This window comes from Bombus affinis, chromosome 13, assembly GCF_024516045.1.
Source record: "Bombus affinis isolate iyBomAffi1 chromosome 13, iyBomAffi1.2, whole genome shotgun sequence".
Lineage (NCBI taxonomy): Eukaryota > Metazoa > Arthropoda > Insecta > Hymenoptera > Apidae > Bombus > Bombus affinis.
This window is the reverse complement of record NC_066356.1, coordinates 993,564-1,007,230: the sequence shown is the minus strand read 5'-3', so window position 1 is coordinate 1,007,230 and position 13,667 is coordinate 993,564. Positions and strand designations below refer to the sequence as shown.

Sequence of the window (13,667 nt, the reverse complement as noted above, 5' to 3'; positions counted from 1 at the left end):
TTTAATTCAATTGTTATGCATACTCGAGAAGTACGTGTTTCATTTGTACGTTTAGTACATTTCTTGCGTTTGAGGTTAGGTATTCCTATACTAAGGAGTACAAGGATAGGTATGACGGTGAGGTTAAAAAGTGAGACTGGTGAGATAAGGACAGGTGAGGAATAGAGCACCTGCATGAGTTAGGTTATATGTTGCCTATAATTTCTGCTGAAATTGTAAATCTAGTTACTTTTTTTCATTATACACTTTTGTGATCTAAAATTAACATTAAACGTTGATTGTCAGCTTTGATATGTTTACCACTTGGTGAACATTCTTTATTTAATATTTGTTTAATAGAACTTTAATAGAAATCCAAAACATCTTCTATTACTTCGTTTAAAATTATAATAGAATCATTGATAAAATACTTTTGGCGTCTATTATTAATTTTAAAGTTGGACACGTCTTCTGGTTTTATAAACTTTTTTTCTTGTTTTTTAAATAATAAAAAGAGTAGAGAGAATAGTTATATTATTATAATTCTGCAAAATTCCACGAGATATTTATATTATGATTGCAGTTTATTTGGAATAAATGTTATGTGAATTTTTCCAATTACATTTCTTTATTAAGTCAGTATTAAATATTCGATATTTTGTAAGGGCGTACTTCTCTTGAATATACGTCTGATGACATGGAAATACGTTGTACGTTGCGTGACGTTTATCTATCTCCAGGCGATATATAGTGTAAAGACTCCATAAAATATTACACAATATTACACATAGTATTATTACGTATTAATTTTTAATCAACCCTTTATCAAATAATTTTATTATTATAGTACTTAAAGTAATATAATTTAAAACGACCAAAGAATAATTATATCTACGTATAAAATTAGGTTGAAAGAAGAACATTTTTTTAATTACAGAAAATGTTGTCCAGTTCTATACTGGGTATCCTTCTGGGGACACTCTTACTTATTACTTCGGTTCCCGATGCAGCCTCATACACTAGTAAGTAAAAATTTAATAAATTTAAGTAGACCATTTTAAAAAACTTTTTCTTAATTCAGATATATATAAATTTCTGTAATGAATAAAATAATACATAAAATATATCGTATTAATAAAATATCGATTAAAATTTCAATTTGTATATTTCTACAGTACTTGTTTAAATTGCTAATTTGTTGTAATTGTGGTATTACAAGCCAGCTTAAATCATGGTGTTGCAATTCAATTGCCAATGGCCAATCGTTTCGTTTGATCGGGATTAAGTGGGCTTAATGGAAACAAATGATCGTTTTTAATCTCTAACTCGACCAATGTAATTACATCGACCTTCGTCGTAATCGTCGTCTTTGTCCTTTTCCGCTTCGTAATCTTGTTAAATAAGGAAGAAGAAACCGTGACAGGAACCAAGAGATTTAATGACACGTATATTCGAATCCTAAACTCAACTATTTATTTCTAGTCGTCCATGTTTATATTCTTATTAATGGTCAACCTTTGAAAATACTTATACGAGCATATTTTTGTTTTATTATTGGAATTATATTGAATTATATAGGACCCTGTATTGGATTTTCCAAGAATATAACACTTTAACGTTGGCTTGGAAATATATTTCACAATTCCTGTTTATCGCATAAGAATAATTTCCTGTTAGAAGTTTTACGTAATCAAGCTTATTTAGGAGCTTATTACAAGCGTCTCGAGAAAAACCATGCCAATAAACAATTTTCCTAGATATATCCGAATTCGTTTCAGTAAAAAAGATATCTCATTAATTATTTCCGCTGAATTGGCAATCTTACTACACAGTCAAATGGCCTAAATAATACATATGTATAAGATATGTATAGAATAGTTAGAAGATTAATAGATATATTTCCGATTCATTAACTATCCAATAGCAAATTTCCAAAGTGAATAAAGTATTTGTTTTAAAGTTAAAAATTACCACTTCTGTTAAAAGGGATGTTATAACTATTATAACTGGTTGGAGTAATTTTTAAATTGTTCCAGAACTTCTCTCTTAATTTTCCTGTGAAGCTTTTTTGCGGGTTAAATGAAATGTTGAAAATGGAGTTTTCTTAAATGGCTAGAAAAATACCGAGATTAAAACCTTTTTGTTAATATTGATTCGCCATTCAAAATATATTCTGAAATATATTCCTAATATATTTATTGCAATGCTATTATAAAAAAGTAATCTTATTCATATACATTTCTATTTCTACGTTTATTTTGTTAAACGTAATACATATATTAAATAAGAAGTACCCGTTATCACCAATATGTCATTATTTGATCAGAGCCCCAATGCTCTTGACCAAATTGATATAATTAATTACCGGACCTTAATTGCTATCGCTGAATTGATATTTACGCAAAATGTGACTATTATAACCGCATATGTACATTTCATTTTCACGGAAGATGAATTGGAACGCTGTTCACTCCGTCTCAATTTATTTTTCATAATTATCGTTATTTCCACGGTTATCACATAACACCGTGTATCATTTCAAGAATCATTTTGCCGCCTGTATTAACGTATTTCGATTGATTCCTTACAATTACAGTTGTCGGTCTTATCACATAACACCACGCATTGCTTGAGAATTATTTTGCAGCCTATATATATAATACCTCTATTGTTTCTACGATTCTTTCGTTCTTCCTTTTATTCTTGGATATGACAAACGTTTAAGGACATTTAGAGAGAGGATCATTAGCCTAGTTTTAATATTCTCTTTCTAGCTGCCCATCCTTTTATTCCATTCCTTCGTATCTTCCCAACACGTAGGCAGAGGTGGATAACACCAAGCTGGGCGTTAACTCGGCAGCTGCTTCTCTCTTTCTCTCTCTCTGTCTCTCTCTCTCTCTCCTTTTCTATCCTCTTTCTCCTTCCCTTGCTGCTGGATAATTGAGAATCGATGGGGTTATATGGGGATGACGCTGTGGTGCTTGAATAGAATTACGATTAGCAGCGTTACACCGATGCAAGGCTTGGTTGGGTAATGTCAGGTAAATGTGCGCTGGAAGTTGTATTTTCACTGCAAGAAACGTTTCCTCTAGTATTTACTAAATGCGGATATACGAGCTTTTTCACCGCGTCAAACGAAATTGGCAAAGATACTTATGCTCTTGTGAATATTGATTCAAGTTGCGAGAGAAGAATTCCAAAATTTCTACTTAATTTACATTTCGATTTGTTTATTACAGTTACAGTCTGGGATAATGTCGTCTTATATTGCTTCGTTATTATTATTCGTTATTTGAAAACATTTAATATAAATTTTTAGAACCTAATCGCTCATCTGCAATTCAGCAATTGTCAACAGTCAAGGCTTAAGTCAAGACTTAATTGTCAACCAGCAAAGCTTAACAGTTGAGGATAAATATAAAATGTAATACAATACCAAGACCATGTTCTTTGAATACGTATCACACAATTATTAATTGTGGCCAAGGACGCTGATATAAAGAAATGACAGAATTGACCGACTATAGATATTTAGTTATTTATCAAGTTATACTTTATTCACTAAACAGCAGCTTCAGTTACTCAGTTGCCCAGTTACTATTTGAACTTTTAGTGGAACTCTACATAGGATGTGAGATATTGAGTTAAAGTCACTTAAATGTAAATATACTTACTCTGTTTAATAGTTTCACGTTACATGGCCGGGCATCTAGGCGTGTATGTCTTTAAAACAAGTTTTAACAGTTATCTATGCAACAAATAATTACTGGCAACTACATTAACGTCATTAGTGATATATCAGTATAAAAAAATCTCTGAAGTACTGTGCTCTGCGACTAGCCTTTATCAGATGGTCTGTCTATAGTAAATATTTTATGATTACATAAATATACATCACATCGAACATTTAAGTTTTATTTCTTCAGTGTCAGCTGTGTCCTCGAAAATTTAAATTTCCATAAATGTTTATACTCTACTGATTACATAGATAAAACATCGCATACATCATATTCAGATGTGTTGCTAATTAGTTTGCTAAAGTCTCTAGATGGTTTAAATAGTACTTAAAAATAAAATCAGTTCTGAAACTTTGTAGACCTATCATGTATATTTCAGAAACGCTGGTGGCATCAAAAAGTTCCAAAAGTATATTTTCTTATGCTACAGTATAAACCCACAATCCTGTGAATATATAATGGTGGTATTTCTCGGCGAAGTACGCATCGTTTACGTGCACTTTTCGCGCGACCCGAAATTAAAGCTTCCGTACAAGCCATTTGATCAGGAGTATCAGAGTCTCCGGTATAAATTCTATTTATAACACGTCCCTTTCTTCGAGTGAACTTTTAACGAACCATATCCAATTGCGAGATCATGGTATATTACTGGAACTTTCGCCACTAAACGAAAACTCACGGAGGGGTTACTCTCTGGTTTGCAGAGTATGGAAGGACATGCAAGGACATCGGTTGCAGAAGGGATGAGGTCTGCGTGATGGCCGAGGATCCTTGTTCAATTTACCAACGAGATAACTGCGGTCGTTATCCGACTTGTGCAAAAGCTCATCCAGGCGGTAAGAATGTTGTTGACCTATCCATAAATATAGTTTTGCTGTCTCATCTCGATGAGGAATGGACGGGACACGGAAAATGGGAAGAGGAATAAAATCCTGCACGATTGAATCGGGGTTGATGACGGCGGTTCTTGTTAATTTTGCATAAATGATAATCAATGATTTTAATTCGATTACGTTTCTTATCGAACGAAACTCATTTTAATGCAATTTTTGATTCACGAATGCTATGTCCTGTAGTGATACAGCATTTTCGAAATGAAGATATTAACGTATCGATATTCCTATCAATTAACGAAGTCGTGTAACGAATACTGCACAATTATTTCGAATTACGTATTACGCGAATACACAGTAATGAATACTTGTCGTCGTATCAATGGAAATTAAAGTGTAGAGAATTTAGGATATAATAATGATTCATGCATAGAAGCGTGTTTGGAATATGTTACTATTCAAATATAGTCTGTTGTGTTTTGAATTAGAATGTGTGTAACGCGAACGTTTCAACCCCTTTCGGTGCATAAATTATCGATAGCTCCATTACTCTTCAATCAATTACAAGCTCATTAAATTTTAATCTATTGTGTGTAAGTTACTGACCAATCGCATATGAAATTGTTCGCTTTATGATCGATAATACTAATAAATAGTACTTGAATATTTCAATGAATTCAAAATAAATTACACCGATTAATCGCGTTGATCAAACTTCATAATTATTATAAAGTTAGCCACGTTTCTAACTTCAATACTATCATATTCGAAACGCACATCCGATGAACCTAAATGCATCATTATCGATCTCGTTGTTTGCTTCTTTTTTAAGGAGAACCATATTTATCATTTTAGTCGCTGTTTCCTATTATCGTTTAAATATTATCCATATTATCAACGCGACTGATCGTGAATTGAAAATGCGAGGAATTCAAAATAAATATTTAATCTCTCTTATTTGTAGGTGCTAGTTGCGCAAGCACTATATGCGGGGAAAATGAATACTGTAAAACCGAAAATGACGCACCGACGTGCGTGAAAAAATCAACGGCAGTTGGTGAGTGTTTAAATTATTTCATCTTTTATTTGCTACTACTGTGATTGATTATGCGTACACGCTTGTTGATTAGCATGAAAACTTAAGCGCATGTCAGAGGTACAACGAGCAAAATGTATGAAATTGAATTACGCAGATGAGAAAGGAATACAATATTGGCAAAAATTGTTGCATTTGATATAAATAAATTGCCAATATTACATTTTATCTAAAACTTTATGAACTTCGTTGAAAGTATCAAATATATGCAATTAATCATGTATTATTATATGCGATTTATTAATTTATAGTTCATTAAGATATATTAATTAAAGAACACTTTTACTTGTAATACGATATTATATAAGAGTTATGGAATAATTTCATTCTATATTTGCTAATGGAACTTTAAGCTGTTGTAATCCTCTCTCCATTGCGGTAAAAACAAAGCTTTATACCAGGCTTTTTTCCCCATTTTTCATATATGCATATTTTTATAAAATGAATGGAATTATTTCTTTGTTGAAATTTATAACTTTTTAATTGGTTGGAATATTCCATTGAGTTTTATCCATTTGATGGTTTTAGATATCTCAGCTTTAAAATTTTGAAACTAGATTTTGAAACTAATTTTGAAGCAAAACTAAATGTGATTTACATCGTTCTTTATTAACGTATAAAATCGTGAATCGTTTCGAGTGCAAATTACAGTCACGCGTGTTGGATTCATTAAAACTTCCGGTGTTCTTGGTCTTAAATATCATACGTAATGTTCCATACGAATCTTCGTTATTCAAATTTATTTTATCTTACGAGTCTAGCTGATTCACAGTATTTATCTTTCTGACAATACACTTTTGTAAGAAGATTTTTTATTGCATATTATAGTTTAAGATATGAAATATCTTTAATGTAAGTGCAACAGTTCGATAAAATCCATTTCTTATGAAGTGGAATTAAAGTTCTCGAAATAAAATGGCATTTAAGAACATAGAATTTCCGTAATTTTTCGAAATATTGATAAGTGTAGAGCGGGATGTAACGTAAGGTGGCGAACCCCAAGAACCTGTATGGCAGATTTTTTACTCTTCTTAACTTTTTCGAACACGACCTTTCCATTATCGTCTCTTCCTACACGCAAACGTATAGATGCACGTATACTCACGTAGCGTTATAGGATTTTGAAGAAATTGCTCTCGAACGCATAAACTTTTAACATCTTGTCGAAGAAGGAAAGAAAAAATGTATTATTCTAGTTGCTAGCGAAATTGATTTCGAACGCGTGGTTTATGCAGTTGCGTTAAAATTTCTTCGTTCCACAAAAATAAAATAACGTCTGAAACTACTCATTGTATAATCCTATTCAATTTTCACTATCTAATAATGAGGTTAATTATTTGTACAAACGAATATTATGAAGTACGACATATTTTTAACTTTCTCTACGATGGTTTCAACGCAGGATTGCTTCAGCATGTAGCATGGATCTTTTTAACGTTCACTTCTAACGCTTTCCAATTATCTTTGCATACGTAACTGGGGATGAAAATAATGCAGCACAATTTTCAGAATTCTCGCATAGCACCTTCGTTCGACTAACTCCGTTAAAGCGAGTCACTCTAAAAATCTCCAATTTTCTAGCGAAACGTTTTTAGTCGGAATGCGTTCACGTAGTCGTAACCAAGGTGTCTCCCGTTTTTAGTATGAAGCTCCTATCATATTTTGACAATATTCGTTTCTTTCTGTCTGATGTTCCTATTGATTTTTAAAATTCCTTAATTATAATTGAGGAATACCCTAGAGATAAAATACGACGTAGAAGAGGACGATCTTTTCAGGATACGATTCGGCGGGCGTTTCTTACGTAAACGGACAGCGAACCAACAACGACGAGAATCACGATAAGACCAGCAACAGCGCTAGCAATTCGAACCCATACGCGAATGCTAATGCACCCCCGGCCCCTGCTGATCCAGCAGGAGGATACCATCAAGTGAATTCTGGCAGCAATTTGGGTTATCCAGCATATCCCAGTAACAGCGCTTCTAACAGCGGTTCTAACAGCGGATATCCGCCTTATCCCTCATCGAACCAAGGAAATCGGCAACAAGATTTAGGATATCCGCCGTATCCAACGCACAACAGAATGCCAGTGCCTGGACAATCCTATCCCGCTAGACAACCTGGTCAATCCAATTATCCTACTTATCCAGGACAACCTGGTTATCCAGCGCCGCCAGGATATCCTCAACAATATCCCGGATACCAGAATTATCCTTATGCGAATTATCCTAATGCGAATTATCCTAATCAGAATCGTATGTACCACAATAATGTGCATTCTGGTTATCGAAGAAATAACGCCATCATGCAATCTCCGTCCTTAATGATTATCTATTCAGCAAGTCTTATCATGGTATTGGTAAATAGATTATCATGATTACATGCGTATTGGGTTCTAAGTGTCTGTTAATGCTTTATTCGTTATGGTTGAATAATAGACGAATCTTGGGCGGCGAACTTTTGTTTGTCTGATCAATATTGAATTATATATATATGTATAATTATACAGAAATCTTAGTGGAATTGTATATATTTATAATATGTACATTTAATTATGGAAAGAGATTATAAGTACCTTCACTACTTTCGTCCAATAGACTTAGGGAAACTTTCTTAGCGTGTACCGTATATAATTTTTGGATATTTTTATGTTGAAGTTAGTGATTTCAATGTATATTCTTCCTCTCTCTTTCTCTCTCTCTCTTTATCTGTCTCTCTCTTGCTACTAATTTATTTTTTACATTTCCATCATTTAAAAATACATTATGGTAAATTAATATCTTTAGAAGATTCAATAACAGGTTGTAGTAATGTTATGTTATTTCATTACTCTCTGTTGTTTCTTTTAGAATAATATTTGAAAAAGAAAAAAATATACAAAAATTACAAAATGCTTTACGAAAGTACAAGATGCTTTAAGGAATTATTGTTTAAGATATTATCTCTCTATCATTTTTCTTTTTTTGCTCAACGTTTTCTTATCTTTATAAAAGATTCATTCTTAAAATTGTATTTACCATTTGATATTTTACTATGATGCATTACGTGCCTTCCAACGTGTCTTTCAGCCAGCCCAGCGATCGTTCTTTTTGTAATGCATATATGATTAATGGAGACGCAGAAAATATAATTACATTTTCCATAGAGAATAAGATTTTCAAACATGTTGGGTGCTGAAAATGCATTTGACTGATTAAAGTCACGCTGTTTGAGGTGAAAGTTCTTCCATTTAATGTACTCTTTTTATTCGTGTTCTACCTCAGAATTTGATGACCTATTTTTTTCTTTTGATGTACACAATGATTTTACAACTTGTCAAAATGTATGTTTCCAGCGATAAATTAAAAACAAGAAATATGTCATCAAGCACGTAAGTTGACCAATTCCTCAAGCACGCTGTTCGCAATGAGCCGATTAATTTGGTACCTGATATTCTGAGTATGATCGACGAACAAAATTATTCACTTCTCTTTAAACGAACAAACTATCGTCACGTAAATTGTTTTATCTTCCTTTTTTTACACAATGCACTTAATTAGATACTGAGATGATACGTTTTCGTTGCGAGCCATATATTTTTGCCGTCCGAAAAATAATTTCTCTTAGAATTAATAAAATCGATATATCTGTATTGATGTATATTTATAATACGTATACAATTATTTCTATATTAAAGAATATATGAAATATTGGCTATTGTGCGAACTCGTTAAATCGGAATAAAAATAATACGATTTCTATCAAATTCATAGATTTACTACAACTACCTGTCATCTGCTCTCATTAAGCTGCAGTCGCCTGGGAACAGGCTTTAGGATTAATTTCTCGAAGACGTAGCAAACACCGACTGATCTCGTTATCGTGTCGAACCCTGACACCTCTTATCTACTTCAGCGTGCGACGTAGAAGTACTTTGTAGGTCACAGTTCTTAGCTGGCGGATAGTCATTTTACTTTTATCAGCGTTTCTTTCAGCATATTCTTTTTACGATGTTTTTGTTCAAAAGAAACTACAATTTCCAGCTACTTTTAAGATATCTACTTTTGTTCTAATTTTTACTTCGATTTAATTTACTTTTATTTTATTATACATACATTATCTAAAACATTTACTTATTTTTATTTCATCCAATTATAGCTACAGGTTTATTAATATCCATTAAAGGCTTAAGAGTTAACTCAGGCAATTCATATTTTTACTTGTCAAAAATGAATTGATGCCCAAAATTGAAGAGTGGAAGTACAAAGTGTAAACGAATTAACTATTATTAATTAATTATTAGAATGCATGTTTAAGGAGAGATAACTTCATCATAACATTGGTACGCAGTAATCGTTATTTCTAACATTAACTAACGGCTTATATATTGTGTGCGTCGAATTTAGTTGACTTAAGTACGATATAGCTTTTGACTACCACTCTTCAATGTGACAGTGTATCCAACACCAAGACCAGGAAAGATTAGACCAACTCCACCTACTCCACCACCGAGATCTTCTCCCAGTGGATATGGTGGAAGAGTCAGCGGTAACTCGGGATCCAGAAACACTATTGGAAGTGGTTCTATTTTTAACCGTTTGTTCGGGAATGATCGTTATGGCGTAACTACTCCTAGGAGCCGTACTCAGCAAAGTGGTAACGGCTATTACGATACTCATACCTCTGTGGATGATCAGGGAAACCGAATTTGGAGATTTTTTGGTTAAGTGGAGTTCATTGTCAATTTATAACTTACTTACCTTACGTTTAGCTTTCGCTTTAGGATCGCATCTTACTTTCTACACTAGAAGCTGCAGTTATATCGCAAGACATACCATATTTATATAAAGAAAATGTCCTAATTGTGTTATTTTTTGTATCTAGTGTCGATATACGAGATATCTTGTCGATAAAGAAGTACTTATCTTTAAAATATTTACTCTGGATTCTCTGATATTTAATCTTTTATTCAATAACCTAAATTATGACGATGAACTAATTTAATTTTATGTTATCTCCAGTTTTGTAGGTGTCTTATTATTTTATGAATGACTGTGGTTTCTTTCATTATAGTGCCATGTTACGGTTGTGCGATTCATTTTTATTACGTTGTTATGACATATAAGTCTATTAAATGTATAGTACTTAACAAGCATTTGAAACATTTTCTTATGTAACGAATAAATGTAATAAATATATGTAATTCTTCAGCATACTATGGGTGCTCTTAATTTGAATAATTCCAGAAATATATTTTCTTTATAAAACAATACAAAAATTAGATGCCAATAAAATGAATTATAAATAAGATTATGTAATTGTTTAAAATACTCCACGCATTTAGGAAGTCGAGACACATCTATGTGAATCGTTTATTGCAGTAGCACACTTACAGCCTTCAACACTTTTAACAAACAGGAAAACAAACACATGAAATTGCATGACTGAATTACTCGTTGCATAGCCTAGCTTTCAAACAGTAACAAGAAATGAATAATCGAGATACAAAAATAATTCAATCACACACACGAGATTAAAATACATTTACATTATAGTTAGCTTAATAACATACTAATTCAAATAGTACAGTTGCTCGGGCATTGGCAGCGATATTGACTGTATCAGCAAGGCTGCTTGTGCAACACAGAAGTGTGATAACAATTAAGTTGGACTCGGCATGGCATGGGGCACAAACCGGAAGAGAATATTTCTAAAAAATTAGGAGATAGATAACGAATTGTTCGCAGAGTTCGATAGTGACAACAAGATAGTCAGAAGACGAGAAAGCGCCAGCGACGTGGACTCTTCTGCGTCTGACGTTCAGTCGACAAAGGGATTGCAATCGGGATATCCATCTGGAAGCGGATATCCTAGCTCTGATTCTTCCAAAAATCCCGATTCATTCTCCGCAAGTCAACCAAAATCCGAAAGCCCAACCAGATCGTCCGGTTATCCAAGTAACTCTGGTTATCCTTCGAACTCCAATTATCCATCCAGTGGTTCGTCAGGTTATCCCTATAGCTCTGTAGGTTATCCTTCAAGAAGTTCGGGATACCCGTCTGAATCAGGAAGCTCATCCGGTTATCCATCGAGAAGCAGTTCTGGTTATCCCTCTGAATCTGGATATCCTTCAAGAAGCTCGTCTGGTTATCCATCAGGATCCGGATATCCTTCGAGAAGCTCTTCCGGTTACCCTTCGGAGTCTGGTTACCCTTCGAGAAGTTCTTCGGGATACCCATCAGGATCTGGTTATCCATCGCGTAGTTCGGGCTATCCATCAGGATATAGCGGTTATCCTTCCAGTTCCGGAGGATATCCAGCGAGCTCCGGTTACCCTAGCAGTTCCAGGACGAATGAAGAAAGTGTTAAAAGGGTAGATGCCAATTCGGTGAATGCTGCATATCCTGGATATCCTAGTCAGGCTAGTCGAAGCAATTCAGGATATCCTTCACAGTCAGGATATCCTTCACAATCTGGATACCCATCACAGTCTGGATATCCTAGCCAGTCTAACCCATATGGTAATTACTATCCTGGATATAATCAAGGTTACCCACAGGCATATCCACCTCAAGGAAACTATCCTCAAGGGTACCCACAAGGATATCAGCAAGGTTATCCACAAGGATATCCGCAAGGATATCAGCCTCCTCCTCCTCCTGCCAGTAAAAAGCCTAACTTTGGAGACCAGTTAACTAATATAGCTAAAGATCTTGCTGGGAGAGTTTTAACTCAAGCGATTATAGATAAAGTTAGTGGAAGATCGCATTAGAGTTTTAGAAGATCTTATATATTTTTAAGATATTATTATATATATGATTAATTATGCTTTCTTCGAGATAATCACTGCTTATAGCGATATTACTCTATGTTAAATAGAATTACTAACGAATTGTAGAAATAAATTCTTCAGTAAGATTTATGATTTACTGATTATATCATTGCATTTTATTGTCTTAACGGGACATTTTTCTTTCAAGTACCTTATAATTTTACAAATGACATAAGTTTTAATGTACGGAAAATTGTTAGTTTCTGCGTTCTTATTTTAGGTTTACTGTTCTCATAATTAAAGAAAGAATCAGCTAAAGTTGACTCCGTCCACTCGACCAGTGCAGTTCTTTAAATAACTTCGTACTCTGTTTAATTATCATACAATTGGTGTATATGACACGTCGCCTGAGGACTAGACCCTGTTTATTTGACGAAACTATTTTAGGCACGTTTAAAAACTGGTCGATTGTTGCTACGAAACTGTAGGTGTCAAAATTCCTGGATTTAGTAAAAAAATTATTGGGTTTAATAACAAAATTCTTGATTTTAATCACAAAATTTGATTTTAATAAACATATTATTAATAATAAACATATTTATTTAATAAACATATTATATCGTATATAATAATTGCAATACAAATTTGTATTATTCTTGCGGAAAGTAAATTTTATTTTTAAATACAAATAAAAAATAAAAAGAATAAACTAGTTAAAAATTTATAACGATAATTTTACATGTGATATTTTCTTGCTTTCTAAATTTCAGTATCATATCAGTAAACTAATTATTTATAATCAATGTGTCAAATTTATAAACAAAGTGAAATGATTTTTAAACATTTCAATTGTATTATACGTTACTTATCGATTATCGGAACATTAGTATCCAAACTTAACAGTTAAGCGACAAATTTCGAAAACGTGTTTATAAAATGATGAAATAATGAAATGTTAATCAATTAAATATTATTATTTTCTAATTTGTAAGAATGTGGCAATACAGGAAAATCAATTGTATATGTGTATTCAGCACAAAACTGAAGAAATTCTGACCTACTTATTTTTCAAACTATCTTCAAATTAGATAATTGATTCTAATATATTTTATTTAAGTGGTGTAAATTCGTTTCTTCATTAGTAATATTTAATCTCATTTTGTAAAATGATGAAGGATTACTATATGATGATACAATCGTACGTCGATTTTAGCGGCTGAGGGAACAGATCAATAAATCCCTGCTCTTCGAAGGATGCTAGATGGCTC

General features: G+C 33.0%; 1 protein-coding gene across 1 annotated transcript; it reads left to right on the top strand.

The window, feature by feature from the left end:
* LOC126923654 (corneodesmosin-like) lies at window positions 1-12,563 on the top strand. Its single transcript, XM_050737340.1, has 7 exons — window positions 1-30; window positions 917-1,001; window positions 4,421-4,552; window positions 5,514-5,606; window positions 7,424-8,023; window positions 10,083-10,351; window positions 11,350-12,563. Exons 1-7 carry the CDS (start codon window positions 16-18, stop codon window positions 12,397-12,399), a joined length of 2,244 nt encoding a protein of 747 aa, XP_050593297.1. The 5' UTR covers window positions 1-15; the 3' UTR covers window positions 12,400-12,563.
* The last annotated feature ends 1,104 nt before the right edge of the window (window positions 12,564-13,667 follow it).